Source organism: Cyanistes caeruleus, chromosome 15 (genome assembly GCF_971803275.1).
Source record: "Cyanistes caeruleus chromosome 15, bCyaCae1.hap1.1, whole genome shotgun sequence".
NCBI classification, from domain to species: Eukaryota; Metazoa; Chordata; class Aves; order Passeriformes; family Paridae; genus Cyanistes; species Cyanistes caeruleus.
In genome coordinates, this window is record NC_141715.1 from 2,357,205 (window position 1) to 2,374,324 (window position 17,120).

The following is a 17,120-nucleotide window of genomic DNA, read 5'->3' on the forward strand; positions in this document are numbered from 1 at the left end:
GTGGAGAGAGGGATGTCCGGGTGAGGATGGGGACAGTGCCCGGGTGGGGATGGGGACAGTGCCCGGGTGAGGAGGGGGACAGTGCCCGGGTGGGGATGGGGACAGTGCCCGGGTGGGGATGGGGACAGTGCCCGGGTGGGTGGCAGGTCCTGCACCGCGGGTGATGCCCAAATGGGTACCAGGAGGTGATGGCAGGTGGGCAGCAGGGATGATGCTCAGGTGTGTCCCGGGTCTGTTCCAGCTGTGTCCTGGGTGTGTCCCAAGTGTGCCCCGGCTCTGTTCCAGCTCTGTACAAGGTTTGTCCCAGGTGTGTCCCCGCTCTGTCCCGGGTTTATCCCCGCTCGGTCCCCTCTGTCCCCTCCGGCCGCCAGGGGGCGCTGCCGTGGCTCTGGCGGAAGCGGAAGCGGAAGCGCTCCTGGCTCCTCTTCCGGGCTGGCGGCGCGGCGGCGGCAGCGGGTGAGGAACCGGGAGCCGCCATCCGCGGCCATCCGGAGGCATCCGGGGCCATCTCCGGCCGGCGGAGCCTCCGCGGGGCAGCGGCAGGGAGCGGGAAGGGGCTCGGGTGGCCGGGGGCCCGCCCGGAGCTGCGGGACGGGGAGAGCTCGGGCTCCGGGGGGAGCTCGGCCTCCTTCAGCTGCGCCTTCCTGATGCATTCCTGAGTTACCGCAGCCCAGCCCGCACGGGAGGCACCAGTGCGTGCACTAAAAACTTGCGGAATTGAGCAAAAACAAACCTTTAATTTAATTTATCCCTGATTTAATTCATCCTTTGCTGTCGGTGTCCGTGGCAGTGCTGTAGTGCAGTTGTTAACACTGCGGAAAAGCCAGAAGTAGCTCGGATTTGCAGATGTGTTACCTGTACGCTGTGGTGAGGAGCATTCTTGGAGGTGCTGGGGCAGTGCGGCTCCTCTCCAAGCCCAAAATAGAGATTTTTATACACGGATATAAATGAGAGTGATGTGACTGCGGGGCAGGACCCAGCTGTCCTGAGTGCTGAGAGCGGGGAGTTTGGGACTGGGAGGATGGTGTGATGTGCACGTGTGTCACTCACTGTCAGGCAGGAAAGAGGATTCAGCCCTTCTTGGAGGCCGGGATATCAGGGTTTCTTGATCAGTGGTGGGATTAAAAATAGTTGAAATTGCTTTTTTGTGTCGTGGCAGAGTTTGTGGGCAGGGGTGATCAAATGTACTGTGTGTGCTGTGAGCACCTCTCCAGCTGTTGGGGTGTTTTTTATTTCAGCCAAAATGAAGTTCAACCCCTTTGTGACCTCGGACCGCAGCAAGAACCGCAAAAGGCATTTCAATGCCCCCTCCCACATCCGCAGGAAAATCATGTCCTCGCCCCTGTCCAAGGAGCTGCGCCAGAAGTACAACGTGCGCTCCATGCCCATCCGCAAGGACGACGAGGTCCAGGTACTGCCCTGCCCCGGCTGCTCTGTCACACCTGAACTCCTCTCTCTGGAGTTTGCAGGAGGAATTTCTCCATGGAAAGGGAGCTCAGGCCTTGGAACCGCCCTGGGAGGTTTGGAGTGCCCATCCCTGGAGGTGTCCAAGGAACTGCTGGATGTGGCACTCGGTGCTCTGGGCTGGGGATGGGTACTAATTTGGATTTGATGATCTTGGAGGTGTTTTCCAAGCCAGCTGATTCTAGGATTCTGTTTTCGTGTGCAGCCTGTGCAAAGGGAAGGATGAGACAAACTCATATTGGTGCTGGAGCTTTGCCCTCAGCATGGCAGAAATAATCTAAATTAATCAAGTCATGACTTGGGCTATCAAGTGTTTCTTAAATTGACCTCAGTGACAAGGATGATACCAGGAGCACAAGCACTTCAGCTACATGAATTGATCATTGTGCTGAGCTAAAAACTTTCAACAATAAAACAAAAAGCAAAGAATTGTTCCTTTTTTATAGACTGTTTACTACCTGTGATATTTGAAAGATTAGATTAGAAATGGGTCCAAGCTAAGTGGCTTTTTTATATAAAACACAATGATAGGTGAAAAATTAGGGTAAGAGGTGTTAAAAAGAGTTCTCTCATTAAGATTTACTGCAGGAAAAATGGGGGAGAAGCACAATCCTGATGTTCCATGTTAGTAATGCTGAAATTGTCCAGTCACTCATGTCTTTGTGGTGTGTGTGTGTGCAGGGAGCAGAGCTGGGGGAGCATCCTGTGCAGCTCAGCTGGGTGGTTCAGTCACAGTTTGTGAGATGGGGTGTTTTTGGGGCGTGGCTCAGCGTGTTTGCTGTGTGCAGGTGGTCCGAGGACACTACAAGGGGCAGCAGATCGGGAAGGTGGTGCAGGTGTACAGGAAGAAATACGTGATCTACATCGAGCGCGTGCAGCGGGAGAAGGCCAATGGCACCACCGTGCATGTGGGCATCCACCCCAGCAAGGTATGGGGCACCTGGGGGCCCTGGGATCAGCAGGCAGAGCAGCCCTGGGAGGATCTGGGGGTGCTGCTGGGGGAGAGCTGGACCTGCCTTGGCCCCCTGGAGCCCCCCATGCCCTGGGCTGATCCCCCAGCGTGGGCAGCAGGGAAGGGGTTGGGATTGTGTCCCTGTGCCCTGCTCAGGTGAGACCTCACCTGCAGAGCTGCCCCAGCCTGGGGCCAGCACAGGGAGCACCTGGAGCTGCTGCAGAGCCCAGAGGAGGCTCCAGGATGAGCAGAGGGATGGAGCAGCTCTGCTGGGAGGAAAGGCTGGCAGAGCTGGGATTGTTCAGCCTGGAGAGGAGAAGTTTTGAGGTGACACAACTGTGGCTTTTTAGTGCCTGATGGAGCTACAAGATGGTGAGAGGATTTTAAGGGCCTGGAGGGATAGGACAAGGGGGGTCTGGCTCTTGCCAGAGCAGAGTTAGATGGGATATTGGGAAGGAATTGTTTTCCATGAGGGTGGGCAGGCCCTGGCACAGGGTGCCCAGAGAAGCTGTGGCTGTCCCTGGATCCCTGGAAGTGTTCCAAGCCAAGTGGAGCAGGGCTGAGAGCAGCCTGGGACAGTGGAAGGTGTCCCTGCCAAGAACAAGACAATCTTGAGGTTCTGTCCACGCCAAACCATTCTGTGAATAAGAAATGGAGATGCTGTCTCAAGGAAATGTTAGGGTGTCATGAGCAGAGATGTGAGTTGAAACCACAAACTCCTCATTGTTTCTAGGACTAGAAAGTTGCTAAAACACTTTGTAATCTTGCTAAAATACATCTTTGAGGATACTGATGTTTTCAAAGCACAAAATGGATCACTTCAAACAATCCTTTATGTTTGCTATGTGGCACTTGCACTGGATGAAGAGGTGTTGGAGAGGCTTAAATAGATGCTCAGAATTGTGATTGTTCTTGCAGGCAATTGTGAACTGAATCCTGAATCTGGGTTTAGCCTGAGGTTTTCAGAGCTGGTGAAAACCAGGCTAAGCCTGTTCAGATCATAACAGGAAGCATTTCAAGCTAAACACAAGAACTTGCCAAAACCTGGTTTGAAGCAGATGAATTCAGTCTGCTTCAGCCTTGCCATGTGGGCATAAAGATGGAAGTGCTGGTGGATAAAATCCAGTTGTAACAGGTTCTCTGGTGTAAATGGTTGGTGTGTTCAGCAGAGGAAGGGCACAATTATTCCAAAACATCACGACTTGTGTGCAGCAACAACATCTGACTGACAAGGTGACATTGTGGTGGAGCCACTGCATGTATCTGTGCTGAGTAGCAGCGAGAGAAACCAAATGCTTTGCTGATTCTTCACCCTCTGAAAATTGTCATTAATTAGAAACTAGACCTCAATAAAGCTTTGCATAAAGATTCTGGTTATTAATGCAAAGAGAGCAGAGGAGTGTTTTGGTACAGACTTGCAGTAGGCTGTGTGAACAGTTTGTAGCTCTCCAGAGCAAAGAGGTGGGAATCAAGAGAGACCTAAATGCACAAGGAATGAAGGAGAAAATGTGCCTATATGGGAATTCTAGGATTTGCTTGTTAGTTCTGTTTTCCAAGTAGTGCTTTTAATTTCTTTGCCATTTTGAGGAGGCGGGAACAGGAATTGTTGGATAAATTCTTTCCTGGGAGGCAAAGGGTGCCTGGAGAAGCTGAGGCTGCCCCTGGATCCCTGGAAGTGTCCCAGGCCAGCTTTAACTGCTGCCTTTGTGGAGATGGGATCAGCGCTGTGCTGTGGCTCAGGTGGATTTGGTGTTGGTTGCTGTTCTTCCCTCTGGACAGGGACCCTGAATTCCTTGTGCTCTCTCCAGGTGGTGATCACCAGGCTAAAGCTGGACAAGGACCGCAAGAAGATCTTGGAGCGTAAAGCCAAGTCCCGCCAGGTTGGCAAGGAGAAGGGCAAGTACAAGGAGGAGACGATTGAGAAGATGCAAGAATAGATGGTTTCCTGATTGACACCATTAAAAAAATGCTGAAATTCAACCCCTTGTGTGTCTTCTTTCAAAAATCTTGATGTGTCCTGCTCAGCATTTAAATATTCCTTCTTGTATTTTGACTTTGTAAAAAAAAGATGTTAAATTTAAAAACTTTGTACCTGTTTTTACTGTTAAAAAACCCTGCTTTTTCCTTGTAAAGAAATATTTCAGCCAACCTGAAAGAGCAGTGCAGTCCTGAAACACCCACCTTGACAGTAATTGTATTTCTGTCTCTTCATTGAATGTGTCCACGTTTTTTCTAATATTAACATGTTAATTCTGTGCACTGAATATATAATTAATTCAGGTCTTATATTAATGGCAGAGCTTGAGGACAAGTTTATGGAGGCAGAGCTGTCTGATTTGTGGAGGGATGGGGTGAAGCAGTCTCAGGGCTGTTGGTGGTGTTATTTTGGATGAATTCTCTGTGAGAGGAGATTTTTCCTGTCCCTTTGTACCTCTGTAATTGAGAGTTGCAGCATGTTGAAAGCAGCCCAGCAGTTAAGTGAATTCACTGGCTCAGTGAATGGCTCTCTGATTGCTGGTACAGAGAAAAAGAAATTCATCTGCCTCAACAACAATGCAATTAAAACAGAGGATGCTGGCACTCGAGGAAAGTTGTTTTAGAAGCCATTCACAGGCCTGGCAGTGAAGCTGTGTTCTGTGGTCTGTGAACGTGTTTCTCATGAAGGCTCAGAGGTTTTGTCCCTCCGGCTCGTGCTGCTTAATAGGAAATTTCTTCACCTTGAGTGGGTGTTTGAGGAATTCTGTGAGGTTTGTTGGTTACCGGGACCTTTCCAGGTGCGGAGCTGCTCTGTGGGATGGTGTCCCACACCCCCAGTTCCCTGAGGAGCTCAGAGCCAGCCCTGACCCGGCAGGAGCTTCGTGTCCCCTGTAGGGAGGACGGCCTGGAGGGGATGTGGGGCCGGGCCGGGGATCCCACAGCATTCCTGATCCCACAGCAATCCCGATCCCACAGCATCCCTGATCCCACAGCAATCCCGATCCCACGGCAATCCCGATCCCACAGCAATCCCCATCCCACAGCATCCCCGATCCCACAGCATCCCCGATCCCACAGCAATCCCCATCCCACAGCATCCCCGATCCCACAGCATCCCCGATCCCACAGCAATCCCCATCCCACAGCATTCCTGATCCCACAGCAATCCCGATCCCACAGCGATCCCCATCCCACAGCAATCCCGATCCCACAGCATCCCCGATCCCACAGCATCCTTGATCCCACGGCAATCCCGATCCCACAGCAATCCCCATCCCACAGCAATCCCCATCCCACAGCAATCCCCATCCCACAGCAATCCCCATCCCACAGCAATCCCGATCCCACAGCAATCCCCATCCCACAGCAATCCCCATCCCACAGCAATCCCCGATCCCACAGCATCCCCGATCCCACAGCAATCCCGATCCCACAGCATCCCCGATCCCACAGCAATCCCCATCCCACAGCATCCCTGACCCCACAGCATCCCCGATCCCACAGCATCCCCGATCCCACAGCAATCCCCATCCCACAGCATCCCTGACCCCACAGCATCCCCGATCCCACAGCAATCCCCATCCCACAGCATCCCCGATCCCACAGCATCCCCGATCCCACAGCATCCCCGATCCCACAGCAATCCCCATCCCACAGCATCCCTGACCCCACAGCATCCCCGATCCCACAGCATCCCCGATCCCACAGCATCCCCGATCCCACAGCAATCCCCATCCCACAGCAATCCCCATCCCACCGGGCCCGATCCTATTGCACGCGCACCGCGCGCTCCCGCGGCCCCATGGCCCTGGCACCGCGCGCTCCCGCGGCCCCGGTGACGTAGCGGGCGCTGATTGGCGGGCGCGGTGAGGGGCGTGGCGAGAGTCCCCGCCCTCTCGCCCCTCGGAGCGCGGCCATGGCGTACGGCGGCCTCGCGGTGCCCATCATCGTCATGAGCGTGTTCTGGGGGGTGGTCGGCGGCGTCCTGCCCTGGCTCGTACCCAAGGGGCCGAACCGCGGGTGAGTGACCGGGGGGCGGCGGGCGCCGGGCTCCTTCCCTTCCGTCCCCGCGGCGGTGGGGGGAGGCCCTGGCGGAGGCGGCCCCGGAGCCCTGAGGCGCCCCGAGGTTGCCCGGGCCCGGCGCCGCCGCAGCCCCGCGGGCTCCCGGCGCAGCGCTGGCGCAGCACGGACCGGCCTGGGCCGTCCCGCTGCTCCCGTCCGGGGCTGCCAGAGCCGGACGGTGCCCCCGGAGCCCCTGGGGACCCAGAGAAGCTGTGGCTGCCCCTGCATCCCTGGAAGTGCCCAAGGCCAGGTTGGATGGGGCTCGGAGCAGCCTGGGATAGCGGAAGGTGTCCCTGCCATGGCAGGGGGTGGAACGAGATGAGGTTTAAAGTCTTTTCCAACCCAAACCGTTCTGTGAAACCTCTGCAGACAGAACGTCCTGTGTCAAGGTGGTTCATTGTCAGGCGGTATTTGAGTAACAACTTCCTCTTTCTTTCCTTACTTGACCTTTCCTAACTTATTCCACCGTCCTCTGGTTTCACACTGGGTGAGACTGGAAAGGCTGCACTAGTGGATTTCTGGGTTAAATGTGTGCTGGTGCCCTTGTAGCTGAGGACAACAGCAGGGCTTCTAAACTGAGGTTTTTCTTGCAGTGGTTGTGGCTGCTCAGATTAAAAACAGACAAGTTTTTGTCTTTCTCTTTTCTCTAGGAGATAATGGCTTCTTAATCTCTCTTCCTCTCTCTGATACTCCCTCTACTCCACAGGTACCAACTGTCTTTTCTCTCAGTTCTTTATCTAAACCCTCAGTATTCCTCCAGCTCTGATATTTCCTGCCTCACTTTCAAACCTGGTGTGTGTTTTATGTGTGGAAAAGTGCCTGTCCTCAGAAATACCTTGGAAAAATGGCTTCCAGGCCTGGGAATGCCTCACCAACAGAAGTTACTGACCTAGCATGAGTTGGGGGAGGAAATATATAGATGGAAATGCCTTTTTATAATTTAAAAAGAAAAATCCACTCCACTTTGCTACTGAGTTCCATGAGCTGCAGAAATCACTGTTAGAAAATCTAATTTTCTTTCCTCCCATTTCAAACCCAGCTGTGTGTGTGTAGCTGCAGTTTTGCCAATTTCAATTTTAAGAGCTTGGTTCTTCCTTCTTTTCAGCTTTCCAGCGGTTTCTGACACAGTTGTGTTTCACCAAGAAAATTTTACACTACAGCTTTGAGGTTTTATTTTGTATTCAGTTTGTAAACCCCTCAATCATTATGTAAAATTAAAAGTGACAATTTGACACTAAAATTTTCCTTAAGTAGAAGTCTGCAAGGGGAGACAGTGTTTGTTGTGTGCATCCAGCCTCAGTGGTTCACTAATGTGAAGGACACTGCATCACATTTTGCTGCTGTTCACAGTGATTTTGTTAAATCCAGCTGTAAAGTGCTTGGCAGAGCTGTGTCAGTCCTGCAGATCTGAGCCTCTGCAGTTTACTCAGCTGGAAGAAGGCAGAACACTGATGTTGAGTCATCTTTCATATGATCTAAGTTAAACTTGTCCTTGTTTGCTGGGGGGGGGTGTTTCCCTGTCGATCTTGTGGACAGTCACAACACCACACCTGATCACATTTCTCCTTCCTCTTGGCAGAGTTATCAACACCATGCTGGTGACCTGTGCTGTTTGCTGCTACCTGTTGTAAGTACAAATAATGTCCTGCCTCTTAAGCAAGGCCCACTCCTGTTGTAATCACAAGTTCCTTTTTTATAGCCTCAGAACAATTAGAAGCTTTTTGAATGTGTCACAGAGACTTGGACACATTCTTTGACAGCTCTTGGAATTCTGTGTGCTGAAGAAATTTTCTCATTGGAAAATAGTGAATTAAAAAGAACCTGAAACCCTCTTGTTGTCCTCTGACTGGACTTGCTATTCTTCCTCTCCAGTTCGTGCCTCATTTGCTCACAAGTATGATGATACTTGTCCAATTCTAAGATTTTCCTGATTCTTAGGCTTTTTTTTGCCTTTTTCCTTTCCACTTTCTATTTAATTCTAAGGCAATACTAATTAAAACCCACTGAACAATTTTTCTTTTACATTCCTTGAATATATTCTCAAAATCTGGTAGGGTGGTGGGTGGAAAGGCTGCTGCATGGTGGTTCTTTTTAGTGAGACTTTGATATATTAAGATCATTTCTGTTTAAATGCACAGTGTATTTTGAGTCTGCCTCCTTTCTGTAGGAGATTTAGTAGCAATAACAAAGTGACTTGTTGAGAGCTCTTCATATAATGTTTTTTTAATCAGGATTTAAGCCAGCTGTAGCTGGAGGCTGCAAGACAAAGCTTGCTTGTGTTTTTCTCTCTTTTTAAAAATTGTAGAGACTGATCTTGTAAAAAAACCCAAAACTGCTGTGCAGAAGTAACTTTGAAAGAATTTGTTATGGAGAGTAAAGTGGTAAATGTCTGGTTTGATCTTAAGGGTTAACTCGTTATAAAAAATACTATTTGGAGTTCCATTTGAACCTGATTGGATTTTGTACTTTTTTGAATTATTTAGGCATTATTTTTGCTATTCAAAGGAATTTAAAATGAATATTTAGAGAAATGCAGCTCAGCGTTGACATGTTCCTGGAGAGGCCTGTTGGGCTGGATTGTGGTACAACTTACACAGGTTTGGTTCAGGTTAATAGTGTGATATTCAGGGTTAATATCAGATCAGACTCTAGAAAAGTTACTTCTATTCAGAGTATTTGATATGTGAACTCCTAAGAATTCACTCTTGCTCAACTGTAAAAGTCCAGCAAACTTGGTCTGTATTGCATCCACAGAAGTTTTTAAATTGAAGTTTTGCTGAGTGGATATAGAAATTTGAGAATTTGTGCAAGCAGCTTGAATTTGGGATTGAATTTTGGGCATCTTGGTGCTGTGAAGGTCTCCTTGCCCTGCACATGAAGTTTGTAGCAGCCCAGTCTCATAACAGATCCAAAATGTTTGGCTGAGAAAGGGCAATTTTTTTGGTGATTCTTACTGGATTGTTGCATTTATGTTACAGTAAGTTGGATGGGTTTTAATTAGAAGGAGGGTTGAGCTTTGCTTTGGTTTTGTTTCAATTTAAAGTTCTCACTTGAGTTTTTTCTTCAGAAATAATGTCCCAGTCTTCTAAAACTCTGGAAGTTTAGGGTTTGGTGTCTTTATTCTTTGAAGGAGAGTTTTCCTTGAAGTAGAGGTCATGTAGCATCTGCAACATCCTCTGGATTATGATATGAAATGTATTTGTTGTAGAATTTCTTAAATTTTGGCTGAATTCTATGAACTCTTCAAATGTACTGTGCTATTTGACTTGTAGGTTTAGCTGATTATTTTATCTAAACATATCCATTATAAAGCCTACTGTCATTAACATGTTTTATAAGCTGCTCTTGCATGTCTAATGGTTCTTTGGTAGTTTTGTGGTCTCTAACTTGTCTTCTGAATTTCCTTTGACTTTCTCCAGTTATACTTTGAAAAAAAAAAAAAAAAGCAGCAAAATCTCAGAATGTTTTCAACTCTCAACACATAAATTGCATTTGTAGTGTCTGCTTGCCAGAATGCAACAAAAAGCAGATTTTTCTCCTCATGTTGCAAGATAGAACTTGCCTCATCACAGGTTTTCTTTTTTTATTTGTTCATTTATTCTGTATAAAACTGTAGAATAGCCTTGGTTGGAAAGGACCTCTGAAGATCTGGTCCAGCCTTTTCCCCTCTGTTTTATTTAAACACATTTATTGTTCTCGTATCCTTCCCTTTTTGGGGAGGAGGCACTGAAAACATTTAAGACCTTAATTTTGGGTGATTAAAGAAAGAGATTAATTTTTCATACCAGTCTTGAAGGAAGCCAAAAGAATTTTTTCCTGAGGGCTCCTCATTGAATATGTTAGAATTCAAATAATTCCTGCAGTGCTGGGTATTTGTGTCCTTAGCAGGTGGCTGCTGCTGTTCTGTGCTGCTCTGTACAGCTGTTCAGCCTCTGCTAGACCTGCTTTCGTATCTTTGAGTTACCTTTCCAGTAGAAAATAGGGAAAAAAACAATTTCCTCTCTTCATTAAACACCACTGAACTGGATTTGAAGTCAGTCAGATTTCATCTTAAAGCTGTTTCATCTGTATTTCGATTTAACAGTCATAATTTTGAATAACTGTATTGATTACATGGGATTCATTTGGTTGTTTTGTGGAAGATATTTGCCTCTAATTTGTACCCAGCAGCTTTTTGAAGAATAACCCATTCCCAGGAACCTCATAAAATCTTAGGCAAAGTCTCAGGAGTTACTGCTGCAGAAATTAGAGGTTACACCATATTGTGAGGTACTATCAGAGTCTAAATCTATTCTGCTGTGCACAAAGCAGTTCCTGAGCAGTGTCATCATGTCCTAACAGAGGACAGGGTGCTTGGAAAATGATATTATTTGCTACTGATTCTAACAGGATTAAAATATGGATGCCCAAATTGACATTTAAATAGAGATAGCAGGACCTTAATTTGTAACGCGAGCGCAGACAGATGGCAGTTGTGGTGGGAAGACCTTTTAAAAAATCTCTCTGGTACAGCAGAAGGGACTTTAATTTCCTTGTCTGAGCTGGATAATTAACAGTAACTGTTCTAAGAGGGATCTGGTAGAATTTAAGGACCTGTGGGTGGCTCGAATGCCATACCTGCTTTTAGCAGCTCTGGAATATTGCATCTTGGATACAGAGGTTTGTTTTACTCAGGACGCTGCGTTTTGTTGTCACACTGGATTATCGTATAAAGCAGCATCACTTAAGCAAAACATGGGAAAAGCTTTTTCACGACTAACCTTGAATGCAAGGCAGTTTCAGCCTAACAACTGCTTTAAATTCCTCAGCCCTCGCAGAGCAGGGAGGAGGAATGTGCTGCTGCCCTAATGCCACCCTGGCTCCGAGCTCGGGTATCCAGCATGGCCCCAACAAATGCCTTTTGAAACCTCCACGCTGCTTTTCCCAAAGCCTGGTTACATAGGTTGAGATTCTGAATGTGCTCCCAGCTCATTTAATTCACAGCCATGCTGGGCCTGAGCTCGGGAAGCAGCGAGAGGTGAGAGATTCGTGCGTGGAGTTCCTTCCTGCTCTGCAGTGACAAAAGGAATAATGTGCTTTAACAGGCTTTTAGTGTTCTACCCTCCTCCCACTTGTGTTACTTCAGGATGCTGGAGGCAGATGGCACAGTGCTCTTTGGATCTGTCTGTTGGATCTGAAAAATTAACCCTCGCAGAAGAAATTCCGTGATAATTTTTAAGAGCTGATTCGTTTTTCCCTTAAGTAGATTTAACACCATGGTCTCAATATACATTGTTGTCACTGCTTTAGACAGCAAAGCAGAAACATGTCAACCTAAAGGTTTTTGGCTGCTCTCAGTGGTGTCTTGCTGATGTTTTAATTCCTTTGTAGAGCCTGCTACGTGTTCCAAGGCTTGTGTGACTGATGGACTGCTGCAGGCTCAGCTCCTTGTTTTAGCTGGAGTCCTACCCCGTGCAAAACTGAAAGGGGAATTGCCAAGAAATATTGGTAAATTTGAAGAGGATTGATGTATTTTCTTTAAGTCTGACCCATATCTTTTGCCCGTGGTTGTTGCAGGCATTTTGCAGCCGACCTGCACTTGGTTTGCTGGTCAGAGCATCAAGGTTTGTGTGGAATTTTCCATGACTGCCTAAGCACTCTGATACATTTGTGGCAGCTCCCATTACAAAGCTGCTCTGCTTTTTCTCCTCCTTACAAAGCATTCTAGAAATAGCAGACAGATGAGCCAGTGTGTTCACTAAATGTGTTTATATAGTTAGTATTTAACATAGATTTAAATCCATGGAAGCATCCATTGCTTTTTCTGACTCTTGTAACGTTTACAAAGCAAATATATCTTTTAACAGTGGAATATTTATTTCTGTTTAGCTTTCCTGGATATTTTCCACAAACTGCATTCCTCTTGTTCTCAGTTCTGGCCATGGCTTCTGCAGTGTTAGTTTGTGCTCTACTCCAGTGACAAGGCTGCTGTGCTGGGATTTGTGTCATATTTGGGTTCTTGCGGGGTGATTTTTTTGTCTTCTTTGTGTGCTTTTGTACCCTTTTGCTTCAGGTCCTTGCTTTTTGACCTCTGTGCCAGGTTTAAATTCACTTTTGTTAAGTCTCTGAAAAATATACCGTGTCTACAAGGGCAGGTTGTCGTGCACTGAGAAGCAAATGAGAGAGAGGATGTTTCTCAGAAGTTGTTGTTTAAGGGATGCTTCAAAGGCACTGAAAAAAGGTCTGTCTCTTTCATGTTTCCATCCTCTGAGTCTCCAAATACCTGGGTTTCATGTGTCTCAAAACACTTTCTTGTCAAAAGAGAGGTGTGAGGGCAATGCTGTCAGGTGGTTTTGTGTTGCTTTCAGTTGAACAGGACAATCTATTTCGCTTGCAGAGTGATTTGGTGCCATAACTTTGGTGGCTGGTCCTTGTGTATGAGTAGAATTTTTATTTGAACCTAAACCTTCCTGAAATAGCCTTTTCTTTGATAGTCCTGGTGTTTGGACAACCTTTCTGTTGTCACAAGTTGTCATTTGGCTGATTTGTCTCTGTTGGCTTGGGGGGTTGTCTTGCAGTTGGCTGATTGCAATTCTGGCTCAACTCAACCCTCTCTTTGGGCCGCAGTTAAGCAATGAAACAATCTGGTATCTTAAATATCACTGGCCTTAAGGATGTGTGTGCTGTGCTGCAGTTCATTGACAGGTGAGTATGATCAGATTTATTGATATATTTGGTTGTGTTAAAGCTTAAGGAGAATTTGAATAGTAATGTGAGCAGTGTGCTCCAACTACTGTAGCTCTTTTGCAGGAGAAATCTGTCTTTCTGTAGGCTGCAACAAAATATTTTGGATGTTAGTCTTGACTGGATACGTGAAAAGCTTGAACTGAATTATTGGCAGTTATTTTTCTTTCTATCCTGGTGTGTGGTGCTGTGTTCAGGGGTTTGTAAGGAGAACAAAACATTACTTAAAAAAAAATATAATTGGACTGGAGTGTTTTTTAATAGCTAACATAAGTGGATTTCCTAATCTTTAGCAATTGTTAAACCTCTCCTCAAGCCTGCTACCATTTAATCTAAGACCTGTCCTGATTTCCAAGGCAACACAGCATTGCCCTCATTCATCTGGGAAGTTGGACTGGGAGCTGCCATTAGAATGTTCTTTATCTCCTGAGCTCACAGCTTGATGCTTTATTTTGTTTTTAATGACAGCCTGTGTGCAGCTTTAATCCCAGGTGAACCTGGTGGTTGCTATCTGGGCAGTGCTGCTGGAATGTGGTTCTTGCAGTTCCTGGGCTTTTTGACAGGGCCAGCAAAAATAAAGTATTGTACTAAAAGTACCTTAATGCTGTTGGGCTTGTCCAGGAGGGCAGCATTTGGAATTGAAGGTTCAAATGAAGGAAATGTGGAAACAAGCAGCCATGATTATAGTTTTTAAGCTGGTAACTGAATAATTAAACACATTTATTTTTGTCCTTACACCACACAATCTCAGTTCAGAGCAGCAGGCAGTGACAATTGATGTTGCAGCTCTGTTAAATGCTTTCTGTGAAGTGTCCTGGACATCTGCTCCCCGGTTTCAGAGAATGCTTCCTGTGAATTGGGATGTTGTCAGACTGGGCCTGTGTGTGTGTCTGCAGCTCCTTTTAAGCACCAAGCAGAAACTAAAGGTAGACTTGGCCCTGCTTCAACTCCAGGCCTGTAATTAGCAAAGTCAGTCAAGCAGAATTTCCTAGGAGCATTTTCACTGCTTGGGTGCTAACATATAATTAGTTAGCTAAAACAGAGAACAGTGTGTTTTGGTAATGGGCACAAAGATCCCTGAATCCCATAGGATGATTCAGTTGCCTGGGATCTGAAATTGGAGTTATCTGGACATAAAAATTTGGCTTCACGATCTGTGTGTTGAAATCGGCAAGGACAGGCAGGAGGAGAGACAACCTCTGGACTCCTGCTAACAGAATCAGGCCTTTCCCCTCCAATTCAGAAGGATTTTCCAGAGAACTGGAGTTAAATTTGTACCAAGGAAGAGAGGGAACTTGTGTGTTTGAGGATGACTGCAGAGTTTCTGAGGAGCTGTCATTTTTAAACTCATTAATGGAGCATTTCAGCCCTGCATAGCACATGTTGTTGTGTTACATGAAGGAGTTTGTTTAAACCTTTCCTCTGATTTTATTGGCTTGATTTTGGAGTAAAATTAAGGTTGTTGTCTCTGGAAAAAAAAAAAAATGTTTAGAGAAGTAAAAGCATATAATAATCCTCAAATATCTGTTCTTTGTTGCTTGAAATGCGTTGTCACAGGTCACACCACTTGAGTGTTGTTTGAGTGTTATTGCAGGGCTGAGGTGCTCCATGTCCTGTCCTTGCTCTTGTGGAGTTTGTGCCTAGGCAGGAGCTGGGAGTGAGATTCCATCTGATAAGAGCTGTGATATCTCTCTGACACTGCATGGATTCCCATCAGTGTAGCAACCAGTTATTTCTGGATTTTGAGATGTGCTTTTCCAGCATTCAGGGGACACGTACTATACTTGTTTCTGCCTCCTGTTCCTTTCAGTTGAGGTTTGGGTGGATTAGTATGGAAAATGCAAAGAGAATGAAGTGCTAACTCCCAAAGTGGAAAGATCTTTAAAAATAAGGATGATTAAAGCAAACTTATTTTACTTTACCAACTGAGCAGCCTGAAAATGCTCCAGTGAGCTCCTTGTGTTCTGCTGAGGAACTCTGCATATGCTGGCTTGATTGATCTGTGCCAAATTCCGCAAGTTTGCTCTGTGTTTTCAGGCAGTCTCACTCCCATCCAAGGGATGATTTTATAGCAATTCAGTTGATAGATCACTGAGTTAATGGCCTGGATGGCAGCTGTGAGAGCACACAGAGCTTTGAAGCCATGGTGGATCCAGGCTGTGGACTCCTCCAGACTGCTCCAACACTGCCTTTTCTCCTTAGCTTGGTGAATTCACAGTCTGTGTTCTCAGAGCAGGAACTTTGTGCAAGTGGAGAAGGGCTGTCATCCAGCTCGCTGGGTGCTGTTACAGCAGTGAAAACATTTGAGGGAAGTAGTTGTTCTACCAGCTTAGAATGTAACTAAAACTACTTGCAGTAACTTCAGAAATGAAACTGCTAAGAAAACATCCACACAGATGAATTATCTCCAGTTCTTGACCATTGCTCAGTGCATTGGTGGAATGGAAATAGCTGTGGTTAACAGCCAGGCCTTTAATTAGCAACGTGTCTCCGTGGAAGGGAATAATGAAGTTGCCTCTTGCTTTGCAGGTGAAGAAGAGATGAAAAACTCCACTGACCCAAAGGTTCCCTTTCTGTAGCTGGTTGGATACGAAGCCTGCAGTAATGCCTTAACCTTTCTAATGTTCTTCATGTGGCTTCTTCAAAGCTCTGTGTTTTTTCCTACTATTCCATTTAACAGAGTGCCTAATGCAATTTATACTCCTCTTTGGTACTGTCAATTTTTGACTGTTAACTCCAGATGTGATGAAAATTTCTATTTTTACGGGTCATGGAATCTCATTTCCTGTTCATTTTATCTGTAATAACACTTTATATTTGAAGGTCTTAGCTCGTCTGTCATTTTGCTGTTCACCCCTGTTCTGTTTGCACTGGACACAAATATGTGCAATAAACTGTGTGAGGAGAGGAGGAACAGTGATATCACGTGCTGATGGCAATTCTTTATTTTATTTTATGTTTTTTTTTCAAATGAATTGTATTCTTGAGAAATCTGGCCTTAAATTTCTCATGCCTGGAAATAAAGCTAATCCTCTGCTTGATACAAAATGTTCTTGTGCCATGTTTAACTGTTACTTTTCTGTGGGTTTAATTGGAATCTTGGAGTTGAGCTGAGGATATTTAGATGATGTAATGAATTGTAATGAAGTTAAATAGTAGTAATAGATGAGGGATTGTTGCCTGTATCAAGACCTCTGGGGTAGATCTATAATAGGATTAAACTCCCAATCTAAAATTGCTGAAAGGTGCAGGAATAAGTGAATGCTTGGCTTGAGAGCCTCTTTTCCAGGAATTTCCCATTCTCTGAGGGGGACTTGGAGTAGCAAAGGTAACGTGGTTAATTTTGACAAAGCCTTTACAGTGATTTTGACAGGAGGCTGATTTAATCCCTGGAACATTTGGAGGGTATTTATAGGAGCAAATGGCTTGAATTGAACAGCAAGCATTCCAGTTATTTTCTACTGACCTGATCCTTGTGTCAGTGTGGAATTGCTGACCTGGGAAAGCACAAGGCAACGTAGACAAGAGGTTCCTGAGGCTCCTCAGTGTCAGCTGAGTCCGTGGGATTGGGGATGGATCTGGTCAGTTGTTTGCTGAGGAGCAGCTTCAGAGGATATACATGCTCCTTCCTGAATGCTTCCTCACCTCTCGTCCAGATAAATTAGTTATTATTTATTGTTATGCACAAAGACATAATGGAATGGTTAATATTTTCTTTGCTTTTCCCTCTTGGGTAGCACCATTAACTTATTCAGTGGGACAGCACTCGTAACTACACAGGAAATTCCAAGATCCTGACATGCAACTTTCAGTGATCCAAAACTGGACAGTGTGAATTGCAAAAGAAGGAAGAACGTGCTGATTATTACAAATAAGCATAGCAGCTGTTGGGACTGGAATAGCAGATTTATTTTTTTTTGTCATGTTACCTTCTAAGAGCTTT

General features: G+C 46.2%; 2 protein-coding genes across 3 annotated transcripts; both read left to right on the forward strand.

The window, feature by feature from the left end:
• Positions 1-246: 246 nt before the first annotated feature.
• RPL26L1 (ribosomal protein L26 like 1) lies at positions 247-4,396 on the forward strand. Of its 2 annotated transcripts, none has more exons than XM_086852357.1 (4): positions 247-456; positions 1,239-1,411; positions 2,253-2,393; positions 4,225-4,396. In XM_086852357.1, exons 2-4 carry the CDS (start codon positions 1,244-1,246, stop codon positions 4,351-4,353), a joined length of 438 nt encoding a protein of 145 aa, XP_086708483.1. In that variant the 5' UTR covers positions 247-456; positions 1,239-1,243; the 3' UTR covers positions 4,354-4,396. The 2 variants fall into 2 exon arrangements, with proteins under 2 accessions (XP_086708483.1, XP_086708482.1); XM_086852356.1 differs by lacking the exon at positions 247-456 and adding an exon at positions 549-867.
• A 1,833-nt stretch (positions 4,397-6,229) lies between these two features.
• Positions 6,230-16,225, forward strand: ATP6V0E1 (ATPase H+ transporting V0 subunit e1). Its single transcript, XM_086852352.1, has 4 exons — positions 6,230-6,412; positions 8,034-8,081; positions 13,012-13,138; positions 15,707-16,225. Exons 1-3 carry the CDS (start codon positions 6,309-6,311, stop codon positions 13,103-13,105), a joined length of 246 nt encoding a protein of 81 aa, XP_086708478.1. The 5' UTR covers positions 6,230-6,308; the 3' UTR covers positions 13,106-13,138; positions 15,707-16,225.
• Positions 16,226-17,120: the final 895 nt, after the last annotated feature.

Coding starts and splice junctions, on each gene's coding strand:
- RPL26L1 (XM_086852357.1), top strand. CDS start 1,244: ATGAAGTTCAACCCCTTTGTGACCTCGGACCGCAGCAAGAACCGCAAA. Junction 1,412..2,252: donor GCAAGGACGACGAGGTCCAG/GTACTGCCCTGC, acceptor TGCTGTGTGCAG/GTGGTCCGAGGACACTACAA. Junction 2,394..4,224: donor TGGGCATCCACCCCAGCAAG/GTATGGGGCACC, acceptor TGCTCTCTCCAG/GTGGTGATCACCAGGCTAAA.
- ATP6V0E1 (XM_086852352.1), top strand. CDS start 6,309: ATGGCGTACGGCGGCCTCGCGGTGCCCATCATCGTCATGAGCGTGTTC. Junction 6,413..8,033: donor CCCAAGGGGCCGAACCGCGG/GTGAGTGACCGG, acceptor TCCTCTTGGCAG/AGTTATCAACACCATGCTGG. Junction 8,082..13,011: donor GCTGTTTGCTGCTACCTGTT/GTAAGTACAAAT, acceptor GTTGTCTTGCAG/TTGGCTGATTGCAATTCTGG.